This window comes from Cervus elaphus, chromosome 11 (assembly GCF_910594005.1).
Source record: "Cervus elaphus chromosome 11, mCerEla1.1, whole genome shotgun sequence".
Lineage (NCBI taxonomy): Eukaryota > Metazoa > Chordata > Mammalia > Artiodactyla > Cervidae > Cervus > Cervus elaphus.
Window position 1 is genome coordinate 87,813,729 of NC_057825.1, and position 15,299 is coordinate 87,829,027.

Consider the following 15,299-nt stretch of genomic DNA (forward strand, 5'->3'; position numbering starts at 1 on the left):
TGTACATTTGATATCTATTTTTTCAAAAGAGACAAATCTAATGTATCAAACATCTCAATCTTAAAAAACCAATTTAATATAACACCAATATTTTTATAAGAAGTTTGAGGTAGGCTGGGAAATGGTGTGTGTTTTTTGTTTGTTTTTTAATTTTTGCTGCACCAGGAGGTTTGTGGGACCTTAGTTCCCCTACCAGGGATTGAACCCACACTCCTTGCATTGGGATGTGCAGGGTTTAACCACTGGACTGCCAGGGAAGTCCCAAAAATAGTGTGTTTGGAAGCATAATAATTTTTGGAAGGTGAAGAGTAGCAGCAGTAATCCCTTCTCAAATACAAGTACATTTTCTATCAATCTAATTGCATTTAAACTGCTACCAACCATCAAAACAGACTACCTCAAGATTCATTCCCATTGCTTTCCTTACCTATTAATCTTCCTTAATAATCTAACTGAATGTATGTCTATTTTCATGCGTAAGAATATGAATAAAAGCAATTACAAGAAGAAGAGCAGATAGTTTTAAAAAGTGAGTAAACAAACATCTAGGTTAAAATGAGGAGATGCCAACTGCTTATTTTTCTTGGCAATACCTGTATGTCACTGAGAGTCTAAATAAAACATAAACTTTTTATTCTACTTAAGAAAAGGATACATTTCTTGGAAGATAATTCCACAACCAAGGAAATAAAAAAGCAATTTCAGTTGATAATCAGTTGAATACTGGCAAAATATCTACCTAAAGTACTTTCATAGTTGAATTTGTAAAAACTAATATTCATTGTCAAGTATCTACAGACTTGTATAGTTTATCTATCTGCCTTTCTTCAAAAAACTACTGTCTGCAATTCTAATGTTTAAGAAAAACGTTAAAAACACACAGAAATTCAATTAACCAGGTTTGGATCACAGTATTGTCACGAAGCTGCCAGCCTTTACCCTATCATTTTCAGTTATAGGTTATTGAAAGAAAAAAATGATATTTTATCATTATAACTTTAATGATAAAATAAGTAAACAAAAGTACTCATCCACTAAGATACTGTAAAGCACTAGTTACAATGTGATTTACCTGAGTCATTTCGTAGATAAGATGACATGGCAGGGATGAGGCAGGACTGACTGAGCAGCTCTAGAAGCACAGAAGGGAGGGCATTACTGTTCTGTCCTCTACTCTCGTGAGATGACTGAGCTTCTCCATTTACAGCACCACTTGCAGGATTTATGTAACTTGCAAGAACCTAAAAATAAAAATCCATGGATTTAAAACTGAGTCTTAGCTTCACAAATTTAAAATCCCATATTTTATGTTAGATGTTCAGTCTGAATATGAAGAGTATATATTTTCAACTCAATCAATGCTTCATACTACAGGTTTTAAAAATGAGAGTTTTTTCCTTTACATTTTCAAAAGAGGATATGTTTCTCATGATGATGTACAGTGCTATGACCAGACATATAGAAGCAATCCACCTAAGAATATGAACTTAAAAGCTTAGTTGCAACTTTGAGATTATTTATTTTACTGAGTAGGTTTAATTTATAGTTAAGGGTGATGAAATCTTAGAAGTCTATATGAGAATAAGCTTATCCTAGAACTGCAAAAATAGTGCTCAAAGACTTACCTAATGCTCGGAAAAATAAAAAACAAAACCCTAATTTTAGTCAATTAGCTGATGCAGGAACAAAAGCTAATCTTTTTTTTTTTTTTTAATATTTATTTATTTTATTTATTTATTTGGCTGTTCCCAGCCTTAGCTGCAGCATGTGGGATCAAGTTCCCTGACCAGGGATTGAACCCTGGCCCCCTGCATTGGGAGCACAGAGTCTTAGCCTCTAGACCACCAGGGAAGTCCCAAAAGCTAATCTTTAAGAGCCTACTCTTCTCATTCTGCATTAAAAACTTTATAAACTAGTTCACCTTGCCCAATTCTAGAAAACGCAATACAATGTGAGAAACAAATGTGTAAATAGATTTTTTTTAAAAAAAGAGAGTCCAGATACAGTGGTTTAGATGAGAAGTTGACAAGAAGAAAGTCAATATGGTACATTCCTGTTATTGGACAACTTCACCTTTGTCACTTTCCTCTTAGTGAAGAAGCTAAGAGGGAAGAATTCAGAGTTGCAAGCACTGAAGAGCAATCTTTATCTAGTATCTTAAATGTACTGAGGGCAGGGAGAAAGTTTTTTCATTTAAAAATGAACTTTATAAAAAGTAGCTGAGGATAAGGCCAATAAAACTTAAAAATCAATAAAATAAAATAAAATAAAACTTAAAAATCAACACAGACACACAAAAAAAGACGAACTATTATCACTGGCAATATCAACTGTACAAATATACCTGCAGGAGACAGGTAACATGTTCCTCTTCCAGCCTCTGTTTGGTTAAGGCTTGCTCCACATCCCATCCAGAAGCTGTAGAGCCTGTTCCAAAGCCAGTCCCTTTGGCCCAATAGAGCTGCTGTTCCTCTGTTGATGTAGGGTTATGAGAGCTTGATACCTGTGGCTTGTAACAAAACGAAAAGAATTATTACTATTTGCTTTTATCTATCCTCACATTTCCAGTAGAAATTTAAATAGTTTAGCTGCTATGGAAAATAGTTTGGCAATGCCTTAAAAAACTAAGCAAAGAATTACAACAAGACCCAGCAATTCCACTCCTACGTATATATCCAAAGGGGAAAAAAACAAATAAACTGATACTCAAATATATTCCACTAATGTTCATAGCAAGACCACTGACAACAGTCAAAAAGTCAGCCCAAAAGCCCATCAATGGTTATATGGATAAATAAACAAACTGTGGCATATAGATACAATGGACTATTATTCAGCCATAACAAATAACTAAGCACTGATTCATGCTACGTGGATGAGTCTCAAAAACAATATGCTAATTCAAAGCAGACAAGACAATGTTACAAAGGTAACATATTGTATGAATTCATTTTTATGAAATATCCAGAGCACGTAGAGCGGAATGCAAAGTGGTAGTTAGCAAGGTTAGGGGAAGGGAAAAATGGGGAGCAAATGCTTCTATTTAAGAATAAATACAAGAAACTTTTATCAGTATTTAAAATAATCTATCAGGGATAGATTGAGTAAAGCATCTAAGGGCCTAAAGAATCAATGACTCAAAATTAAACAGAGAAAGCAGAGAGAGGAGTGGAGAGATATGAGCCAGATCTTCTCGGACGACTCTGTAATGGTATCATGTGTTTTCAATCATAGCAAGAAAGTCTGCTTTTATTTCTAGAAGGAGTACTTTCCAATTTCTTTTTTGTTCAGAATATGATGTGCAGAAAAATTTCTTTTGGAGATAGAGGACATATTAAAAACGTGAATGTTGTAGAGAAAAAAAAAAAAGACTGAGAACCACTGGTTTATTAATATAACCTCAAACTCAGTAAAGGTCAATTCTTATTATGATTACTGTTGACTATAAAATTAATTCTGTAATAAGAATCCTCCTTTAAAGAATTTTCATTAAAATATTTGCATTTAAGTATTAATTTCAAGGGTACTCTGCAAGTATTTTAATAGGAACATTTCAAGAAAGAATATTATGTACAAACAATACTTTCATAAATTGATCTGGAGAGTTGGATCAATCTATGACTAATTCCATCTTTCACATTTTATAAAATAAACTGTTAAACAAATCATGAAAATTTGGTTACATTTACCACTAGAATAATTAGGGTTATTGATAAAAACAGCTATTCATTTTTTATAAAAACATTTCTAAATGTAAAGTAAACCATATTTACAGAAAGAACACAAAACAAGTATGTGAAACTTAATGAACTGAAAACAACTTAACCATGCAGGTCAAGAATTAAACCACTGCATGCAAGAAATTGCCCTTGCTCCCTCACACTCTCATTCCTCTACAAAACTAATTATAATCCTGATTTTTATACTCGTGACTTCCTTTCTTTTCTTTATAACTTTACCACCTAAACATGAAACTCTACTCACTATAACTTATTTTTATTTTTAACATTATGTAAGTGGAATCATGATGTACATATTCCTTTATATCTAGCTTGTTAGCTGTGATTATAAAACTCACCAGTTCTATTATATGTAGTTGGCTATAGCTGTTTACTTTCATTACCTTCTAGCATTCTATTACATAATAGACTACAGCTTATTTGCCCACTCTACTGTTTTTTACGTTACTTATGGTGGGACAATTTTGAAATCTTACACATTGTGACTGATGTGTACTCTAATACATTGAGTACTTTAATACATTAAGGTTTTCACTTGTACTTCTCTGGTAACTAAAGCAATAGATGACCCTTTCACATTTATTAAATATTTAGATAGCCTCTTCTGATGAAGTACCCACTCAAGCTTTTCATCTGGTATTTTTCTATCTCATTGTCGGCTTTTTCCTTTGGGAAATTTTTTTAATAATTACATTTAATTATTTTTAATTGAAGGGTAACTGCTTTACAATATTGTGTTGGTTTCTGCCAAACATCAACATGAATCAGCCACAGGTGTACATATGTCCCCTCCCTCTTAAGCCTCTCTCCCACCTCCCTTCCCATCCCACTCTTCCAGGTTGTTACAGAAACTTGGTTTGAGTTCCTTTGGGAAATTTTGGAAGCTCTTTAAATATTCTGGATATAAGTCCTTTATCAGATACATACAAATATAGCCTCCCATTCTGTGACTTGCGCTTTTACTCTCTTAAACAGTGGAGTTGATCGATCATAAAGGTATCTCTTACTTTTTTTTGGTAAAATGGTATTGTTATATGTTATACATACTATAGACATCTAGATTCACCATCCAGTTAGAATTACTGTTTGCATTTAGAGCACAGCAGGGTCTAAAGATTCGTTTTTGCTCCATATGAGTATCTAACTGATCCTATCGCCATTCTGTTCCACAGTCACCTTTGTCATAGTATCAGAAAACTCTATATATGTAGCTGTCTCTATGTCTGCGGGGCTTCAATCTAACCTTCTGTAAATACCATAGCTTAATAATAAGTTTCAAAATATGAGACTACTAGATATACTGTTTCTTGTTTGAAAATGTTCTGGCTATCCTTGACCCTTTGAGTTTCTGAATGAATTTTACAATCAGCTTGTCAATTTCCACCTAAATAAACCTGGAGTTCCATCAAACTTAAGAATCAATTTGGTGGGACTTCCCTGGTCCAGTGGTTAAGACTCCACACTCCCAATGCAGGAGCGATGGGTCCTATCTCTAGTCAGGGAACTAAGATCCCACATGCTTCAAGCTGAGCAAAAAAAAAAAAAAAAAAGAATCAATTGGGGAAGAAATACTAACGAAATGGTGTATTTTCTACTTCATGAGAGGTAAACATGGACAGAGACCTCAGTTTATTAAAGTCTAATTAATAAGTATCTGTTTACAAAGTTTTATATATTTTATGATGAGAGGTCTTACATATATTTTTCATGTTTATTTCTCAATATTTCCTATTTTTGATGCTATTTTAGAGGACATCTTTAAAAAGCTCATTTTATGTTTGTTGCTGGTATACAGAAATGACTTATTTTTATATACTGAAACTGGAAATTATATCCTCATTAAACTCACTTAGGCCATTATTCATTTGTAGAATTTCTATAAATACAATCAAATCATCTCAAAACAATCAGGGTTATTTCTTTCTTTCTTATTTTTCTTGTCTTACTATACTGACTTGAACCTTACTGTATTGACTAGAACCTTCAAAAAGAAAAAGGGATCACAGTATAAATTCAGTGTAACCTGGTAAATGAAAAAGCTTATTAGGCTATAACATCTTTTTTGCTTAAGTAGATGGATTAACTTAAGGCTTTCTGAAAGAACCTAAGAAAGAAGAGAACAATTCATTTTATCCTCTTTTAAATAACCTTTTTGTTTGTTTTAGAGGCAAAAAAAAAAAAAAAATCAAAACAAAACAAACTGTGCCCCTCTCCCCCAGCCTCTGAAGTACTAATTACTTCAGAAAAAACTATGCCTGTACTCCATGAATCTAACCATTTTTCATGATCTAAAGAATTACAACTGAACCTACCTCTGTTTGATTGAGGCTAGAGTTTGGAACTCGTGGGGCATGGTGGCTCAGAGCAGAGAGACAGACAAGAATAAGGTGGAGTGCCCCAATTTCCAAAGCCATCCTCCGAAGAAGCACACCATCATCGGTTGTCAAAGGCGTAGTGCTGAACAAGCTCCGAAGGACATGGAAAGGCAAGGTTGGGAGCACATTGGCTGATGGAGACTGCAAGATATGACCTAGATTAAAAGAAGAGAACACAAAATTAAAAAATATTTAAAAACACAATAAGAAACAACAAAGAAGCTCACAAATTTATAATAACAATATAAAATTTTATCATTATATTTATTAAAAAGAGACAAAACAATACCATAAATGAAATTAAATACTTAATATTTAATAATAAAGTGTCTAAAAAGACATCAAATATATAAACTCCAAAAGAAAGTTGAAATATACTCATATGATACTTGTTATAGACTATGTCAAAATTATTATAATCTAAAAATTTAAACTAAAAACTAACAACTAAAACAGCAGCATAAAAACTTCCTTACAAGAGTATGAAAGTCTTGCCCTGGAAGTAGTTTCAACCATGAATGCAAGAGTTAAACAATTTTGTTTTGTTTGCAATAAAGTTTTCTACTATGTTCTAGCTACAGAGTATTAAAAGTAAAACAAAACAAACAAACAAACACTTCTACATGAATGGCAAATGAGGCAACCACGGCAGAAAGATATATCAAAATTATATTTTTTAATAGACATTACTCTTTATTCACTAGACACAGTTTGAAATGGCCTAAAGATAATTTTTTTCCTTTTCAGTTTAGGGTTATAACCTACTGTCTCATAGTAAGAGTCCTAAATTACCATGGTTCTTACACTCTAGCTACTTAAAAAAATCAGCTCAAGCCTTTAGAAATTTCTGATTAAAATAAGTATACATAATTTATATCTGAATAAACAACCAGGATGTATTTAGTATGTGGACACTGTAATTTAATAACAGTTATGAACATATTTAAAATTATGCCAACATTTTTTAAGAATTCCATCAATATGAAAACACACAAAAAACTACATACACAATATTCAGTAGCTTCCAAGTTAAAGGATTCATGAATAAATTCATATAGTTTTATTGCATTATATGTACTTTGTTGTACAGGGTTTAAGACTGCATACTTTCTAAACAGCATGTGAAAGACATCACCTCTAATCAAAACCACATGATTTTAAAATAACATGAAAAAAAATTCTGATTCTCAAATGTAATGGTCATTCCCTGAAGAACTAGAGGTAAACCAAATGAAAATATACTTGCCAGGCTACTACCCTATAATTTTTCTTTGTTTTCTTCTATTAACAAAACTGTCAGCCCAATGGAAATAACCATCATAGCTTTCTGTTATGATTCTCTACTATCATTATATTATAAAATACATTATATTTTCTTCATTCTGTTCTCCTTCATCTAAATATTGTTACCAGATTCACAGAAAAATTCTTTAAAAAGATTCTCATCACATCACTACATCACTTATCATATTTTAATAAATCTTAATCATTATTCAGAATAAAATCTGAAGGTCTTAAGAAGCTTTTCCATGATCTGTTATCAATAACATCTTTTTAAATGAGTTCTCTGTGCTGCTTTATGCAAATTTCATCTGCCCTCTCATATAACATGAGCATATAAAAACTACTCAAAGCAGTCCTTCTTTCTGAAATAGCCATTCTCAGTCTACAACTGATGATTTCCTTCAAGGGCCATTAAAAACTATAATGCTGTTTTATTCATAAGAAAATAATCTCATACTTGTAAGTCTCCATAATACTGTACTTCTCTCAAGGCTTTTATAACTTGTTAAGTCTATATGTGTATAGACATTCCTCATTGCTATTACTGTTGCACATTAGCTACTTGATGGCCGAATCTAAATATCTCCTTCATGTTTAAATACTTCCAAAGATGACCAGCAGTTTTGTAAGCACATTTGAATTAATTTCACACAACCCACCTACATTAAATTTCATTAGTAACACTCAACACTTACTTCCTTCTCCATCATCTGTCACTCCCAAAACCAAGCGAAGAAGGCACTGGGCATGTTTTCTCTCTTTTAGTAGCACTTCAGCATAACCCGGAAGCCGAAGAAATAATCCAAAAGCAGCCAAAGAATGGGCAGGTATGGGAGACATGGTCTGTACTGCTGACTTGATAGGTGGGGGTTCAGCCGCAATGGTTTCTGGTGCTTCGTAAACTAATTCCCCTGATTGTTCAATAGTCACCCATTCAAACTGATCACTATCTTTTGGTTTTTCCTGAGTGGTAGACGTTACAACCGGTGCACTCACCTAAAGTAAAAACAATTTTGTTTGGCTATTTGTATGTTTCAACATCAGGTTCAAAGTAAAGACTTGAATTCAAATGATCTCTTTAAAATGTAAGAATATAAAAATCAATAAAGAATGTATAGCTGAATCACTTTGGTGTACACCTGAAACTATAAAACATTGTTAATCAACTAAACTCAAATCTGAAATAAAAATGTTTTAAATCAATAAAAGGACATGTTTTTTAAAATGAGTTACATGATACCATAAGTATGGTGATATGTGCCAAGTACTTCTACTCTAAAAGTTACTATTTTCTCCTTTGTAATTAGTTAAGTATCTGTAGACAGAGTCTTTGAAGACTATGTAAATACCTTGTTTCCCACTCAACTTTGATCATTAGAGTTAGCATGTTTATAATGTTTGCAAGAAATAATAATTATTATGGTAGCTGCCAAATGGTGTTTTCTAATTCTTTCATTAATTCTACGCTTATTGGTTGGCAGTGAACTGTACACAAAAACATTTCCTTCTTCTTCATCTATTTATTCATTCATTTATTAATTTAGTTATTAATTAATTCTAAAGTTACTCTGCGATTCATGGAGTCGCAAAGAGTCAGACATGACTGAGCCACTGAACTGAACTGAACTGAAAGTTACTCTGCAAGTAATAATCTGTTACTATCATTTTATCTCATGACCAAGTAGAATCAGGCTTGGAAGAGGAACCCCTTTAAAGGAGACTTCTAGGCTCATCTTGTACATTCTCTGCCCGAATCCTAGAATTTTTCCAAGGGGCACTGATTTCTTTTAGTGGAAATGATAAATGGATCTGCTTTACAAAGCAGATATGGGACACAGGTATGTACACACTGCCTAAGGCAGTCTGACTCCATGCTCTATAAGCAAACAAATCTACGAAAAACATGTATAGACACATATATATGTGTGGGCTTCCCAGGTGGCTCAGTGGGAGAAGAATTTGCCTGCAATGCAGGAGACACAGGGCATGGCAACCACTCCTGTATTCTTGCCTGGAGAATCCCATGGACAGAGCAGCCTGGTGGGTTACAGTCCATAGGGTTGGAAAGAGTTAGACATGACTGAAGCAACTGAGCATGCATGCATATATATGACTACATATATAGATAAGCTTTCTAGCCTGCACTCTTCCGTGTGTCATGGTCATGAAAAACAAAGATAACGTAACTGTTACAGGTTAAAGGAGACTAAGTTCAGTTCAGTTCAGTCGCTCAGTCGTGTCCGACTCTTTGCGACCCCATGAATCGCAGCACACCAGGACTCCCTGTCCATCACAAACTCCCGGAGTTTACCCAAACTCATGTCCATTGAGTCAGTGATGCCATCCAGCCATCTCATCCTCTGTCATCCCCTTCTCCTCCTGCCCTCAATCCCTCCCAGCATCAGGGTCTTTTCCAATGAGTCAACTCTTTGCATGAGGTGGCCAAAGTACTGGAGTTTCAGCTTCAGCATCAGTCCTTCCAAAGAACACCCAGGACTGATCTCCTTTAGGATGGACTGGTTGGATCTCCTTGCAGTCCAACTAAGGTCAGTTCAGTTCAGCTCAGTCGCTCAGTCGTGTCCGACTCTTTGTGACCCCATAAATTGCAGCATGCCAGGCCTCCCTGTCCATCACCAACTCCCGGAGTTTACTCAAACTCATGTCCATTGAGTCGGTGATGCCAACCAGCCATCTCATTCTCTGTCGTCCCCTCCTCCTCCTGCCCCCAATCCCTCTAAGCATCAGGGTCTTTTCCAATGAGTCAACTCTTCACATGAGGTGGCCAAAGTACTGGAGTTTCAGCTTCAGCATCAGTCCTTCCAATGAACACCCAGGACTGATCTCCTTTAGGATAGACTGGTTGGATCTCCTTGCAGTCCAAAGGACTCTCAAGAGTCTTCTCCAACAGTCCAACTAAAGAGACACCTAAATGCAATATATCATATGACCCTGAATTGAATCTATGACCACAAACTTCCTCAAACCATGCCAAAGAAAGTGATTTTTTTTCTTTTCCTTCTTCAGAACATTAGTGGGGCAACTGGCAAAACGTGAGTAAGAGCTGTTCACTGACTTATTTTTATCATTAACCTCAGGTAACATTTTCTTCTTTCTTTCCATGGCTATCTGTTTTTTAATTATACATCATACATTATTGACGAGATGTTTAACTCTTAAGTTTATAATTAAGAGTTTAGTTTTATTTTAGAAAATGGTCAAATTACTAGTGGGTCAGCTTTATATTAGAAAATGGTTTAGTTTTGTATTAGAAAACAGTTTTATTACTGGTGGGTCAATCTTAAACTTACGGAGGCTTTTATAAATTTATTAAGAGTCTGTTGTAGTTTTACCATTATTTTTCAAGTGAGTCCCTGATTACCAGTATGTCATCTATACTTTTTAATGTGTGACTCATTTGAAATTTCAATAGAAAAGCTGAAGATTTTTACCTCTAACTTGGAAGGAACAGAATTACAAATTGTTTCTTTCATGTTGGACAGACACTGACATGTCTGGACAGTTCGTTCAGCCTTCCAGTTTTCTCTCAAGAACTCTTAAGTATTCAGGAGCCAGCTACAGTTGTGCAAAACTTCATGTGCAGAATTCAGAGTACCCCATCTATGGGTCCCTTCTTCCTGAATTTCCCCCCTTTTAATCTCCAGCCAGAATGGAAGAACCAAACTTCTCTAAAGCTTTTGCATGAGTTCTATCATCTCACCCCACAGAGACTGAGAAGTAGTCTCAGAAGATTAATTTCACCCAATGTGGCTTTATTCTTTTCATGTTTAAATCCTCTCCAACAGGTGCCTACTTTTGGTCACTCTCCAGAGCCTTTAAACAAGTGCTTTTTCTTTTCTTTTAAAGATAGTCTGTCCAGACTTAATATATAAGGAGAGTCCATCATAAACCTACTATCCTATATTACCAATTTACCTTTTATGGAAAGAGTAGTAGTGGTTGAGGAAAATGTCCAAAATCCTCTTCATTGGGTATAAAACTCTAGAATGGCAGATTTTTTTTTTTTTTTTTTTAACATTTCAAAGAAGTAATTCCCTGGCTCCCAAGGTGTCTGATGAAAGGTTAGTTGTTAGAATTATTGTTACTGTTTTGAAAGAAATGGGTTTACTGTTCTTTGGCTGGTTTTAAGCTTTTCTCTTGTTTTTAAGTAGTTTATCATAATGTTCTTAGGCATGAATATCCTATTTGGGATTTAGAGAGCTTCTTAAATTTTGGATTGAGGTTTTTTTATCATAGTTTTGGAAAATTTCCTTCCTTTCAGTATTGTTTCTGTCCTTGTTTCAATTCATTCTTTTTCTGTGACCATAAATACACATCAGAATTTTTCACTTCTAGCTACATGTCCATAGGCTGTTATGTTCTTTTCATTCCTTACACATTCTATTTCTTTTGACATATCTTCTCTACTACTAATTTTATAATCTTTAAGTGTTTAATCTGTTGAAAAACCCATCTAACAGTTCTTAATATGAAATATTAGACATTTCCAACCCATTCTATAAGGCAGTATTACCCTGATGCCAAAGCCAGACAAAAACATCCTAAAAAGAGTACACACCAAAATCTGTATTCATTTCCTATATGCTTTGCTGAAACACATCACCACAAACTTACTGACTTAAAACAACACAAATTTATTATCCGAAAGATTTACAGGTCAGAAATCTAAGAGTCTTACGAGCTGGAATCAAAGCTCTGGATCCTAAGTATCAAGTGCTCTTTCTGGAGCCTCTCGGGGAGTGTCAGTTCCTTGTGTTTTCCAGCTACTAGAGACCATTCACATTCCTTGGCTTTCAGCTGCTTCATTTAAACCTCTGCTTTCATCATCACATCTCCCTCTTTGACTATGCCAGTACTGTCAAACAACTTTCTTCATTCCTGGCTCAGGGTTAGATGACTGAGGGGATCCATGACTGATCTCTTCACACAGCCCTGTATGTGACTGACTATACTAGCATCTGGATTTTTCTGAGGTTCCAGCAAACACTGAAACCACATCCTTGCCCTTCTCTCCAGAGCATGCTTTTCTGATAGCAAATCTCTAATTTTAGCATCTTCCCTCAATTTATCTCTTTCCTCTCACATTTTGCTATTAGTACCAAGAAGAAAACAGGTAATTTCACACTTAGGTTGGAAATTCAGCTGAATATCCAAGTTCATCACTTACAAGTCCTGCCTTCCACATACAGGACACAAATACACTAAGATTTCTATCACTAAAAGACAGGGAATCTCCTTTTCTCCACATTCCAATAACATTTTCCTCATTTCCTACTAAACTATACCACTAGTACTTTTAACATCCATATTTCTACCAACAATCTGCTTAACCTAACTTAGGTATTCTCTATGATACATAGGTTCTCTCTATCATGATCCTCACTTTCTTCTGGGCCCTCACTGGACAAGGTTTTACCATCCATATTCTACTAGTTGTCTGTTCAAGGCAATTTAGACCTCTTTATATCGTGCTCCTCAAAATTCTTCCATACTCTGACAAATATTCAATTCTAAAGTTGAACTCACTCTTCTAGGTGTTTATTATAGCAGCACTTGGTCTCCAATCACTATAATGAACCATACTGAATACAGAACGAGGAAAGTCATTTTCACTGAGCAACAATAACCTTGAGAATGTTGGAGTTCTTCCCATTTCAAACTTCTAGCTATATCATTACAATTTTTAGAAAGCAATAAAATTTTACTCATATTTTTCTGTGACAGTCACCTTATATCCTAGTTATATCATCTAAAAATAAAAATACCATAGTTCTTTGAATAGAAGTTAAGTAATAACCATTTATCTTAATAGGTATTATTGTGGGTTGAACTGTATCCTCCCAAAGATATGCTCAAGTCTTAACCCCCAGCACCTGTGAATGTGAACTTATTTGAAAACAGGGTCTTTGCAGATGTAATCAATTAAGAGATGAGGTCATACTGGCTTAGGGTGGACCTCCAATCCAATAACGGTGTTTTTATAAGGAGCAGGAGATACAGATACAGAAAAGGAAGACAGTCATGTAAAAATGCAGGCAGAAACTGGAGTGATGTAGTTAGAGGGCAATGAATGCCCTTAACTGTCAGCAATAATCAGAAACTAGGAAGAGGTAAGGAAGGATTCTCCCCTAGAGCCTTCACCGTGAGATTGGCTCTGGTGACACCTTTATTCCAGACTTACAGTCTCCTGACCTATAAGAAAATTAAATGTCTGTTTTAAGCCACACAGTGTGTGGTACTTTGTTACAGCAGCCCTAGGAAACTAAACATACATAAACTTATATATACACACACACACACACACACATAGTAGATAAAATTACAGAGAATAACTTCCCTACCTCAATCAACAAAAATAAAGAACTTCATATTTACAGCTCTCCATGTATCACACACTTCCTTCCTTTAATAAAAGGACATTTAAAGTACACAACTCAATGACAGTAACATTAACAGACAGGGGAAGAAGTTAATGTTTTAAAACGACTTAAATAGAAATGGCATTTAAAAAGAAATAAAAGTGAAGCAAAAAGACATAGTGTATTTGGACAGAAGAATATACTACTATTTTACTCCCCTATTTTCTAGTAGTATCTATAATTAATCTCACATCTTAAGAAGTGTAGAAATAAAAATGCTACAGTGTGATGACCCTGGCAAATGTGCTCGGTTTACAACATTTCTTTACTAACAGACAACCAGTCCATCCTAAAGGAGATCAGTCCTGGGTGTTCATTGGAGGGACTGATGTTGAAGCTGAAACTCCAATACTTTGGCCACCTGATGCGAAGAGCTGACTCATTTGAAAAGACCCTGATGCTGGGAGAGACTGAGGGCAGGAGGAGAAGGGGACAACAGACGATGAGATGGTTGGATGGCATCACTGACTCAATGGACACGAGCTTGGGTAGACTCCAGGAGTTGATGATGGACAGGGAGGCCTGGCATGCTGCAGGCCACGGCATTGCAAAGAGTCGGACACAACTGAGCGACTGAACTGAACTCTTAGAAAGCTACATATAGGCTGAACTTTGAAGGATTTATACAATACTCAAAGACTTTAAGGGAAAGGGTACTTCAAAGGTTAAGTTAAACATAAGCAAAAAAATGGTCTTTGCCATGGAATGATATAATTAATTGGGAATCTTATCTTACCTGTTGAATTACTTCTGGATATAACATGGGTAATCTTTCTGCAATAAGAGCCAGTCCACCCATTCCTGCAAAAACTTGTAATGGTGACTGAATGGGACAGGTTTCAAGTAAAGATTCATCCAATATCCCATCCATACATTCATCACTTGGAGTGAGAGCCTCATCATCGGGACAACTACCAAGTAAATCTCCATGATCTAGAAGAATAATCAAAAATAACAGCTAAAAGAGAGGATCTATTTTTATAATATTTTTTCATTTACAAAGCAGATGCTATTGTCATTTCTCTATTCAACAAAAGAGCATAACTATCCCGTTATTCAGATTTAGTTATTTTAAAGCTAGATGCTACAAAAATATTTAAATAACTTCTGATACTGCTCCCTGTAGCTGTTTCACAACATGGTCCAATCAGGATCAGCATCATATTGAGAACTTTTGAAATGTAGACTCTCAGGTTGTACTCTGGACCTACTGAATAGGAATCTGCAATTTTATAATGTTCTGTAGGTGATTTGCAAGCACACTGAAGTCTGAAAAGTATTATTCTTTAGGGCAAACAAGTAAAACATCAGAGACTTCAGAAAATATTAATGTATGAGCATGTTATGCTCTAAAAGTATTCAATTAGGAAAAACTGAATACTGATAAAAAATGTTCATACTGAAAACTGAAAATTATACCATATTGGTTAAGTCTGAATCACTCACAGAAGAAAACCAAAAGC

General features: G+C 34.9%; 1 protein-coding gene across 10 annotated transcripts in view; it reads right to left on the reverse strand.

Annotated features, from left to right (window-relative positions):
* The window catches only part of BIRC6 (baculoviral IAP repeat containing 6), a 210,533-nt gene that overhangs the window by 54,598 nt on the left and 140,636 nt on the right, over positions 1-15,299 (reverse strand). For all 10 annotated transcript variants that reach the window (XR_006343615.1, XM_043918289.1, XM_043918288.1 and 7 more), the window contains 5 exons: positions 14,573-14,769; positions 8,095-8,395; positions 6,053-6,270; positions 2,345-2,509; positions 1,073-1,241 (listed from right to left, as the gene is read on the reverse strand). Coding sequence is in view for 9 of the 10 variants with exons in the window: in XM_043918289.1 (XP_043774224.1) it covers positions 1,073-1,241; positions 2,345-2,509; positions 6,053-6,270; positions 8,095-8,395; positions 14,573-14,769 (1,050 nt within the window). In the remaining variant the exon portion in view is untranslated. The remainder of the gene's footprint in view (positions 1-1,072; positions 1,242-2,344; positions 2,510-6,052; positions 6,271-8,094; positions 8,396-14,572; positions 14,770-15,299) is intronic.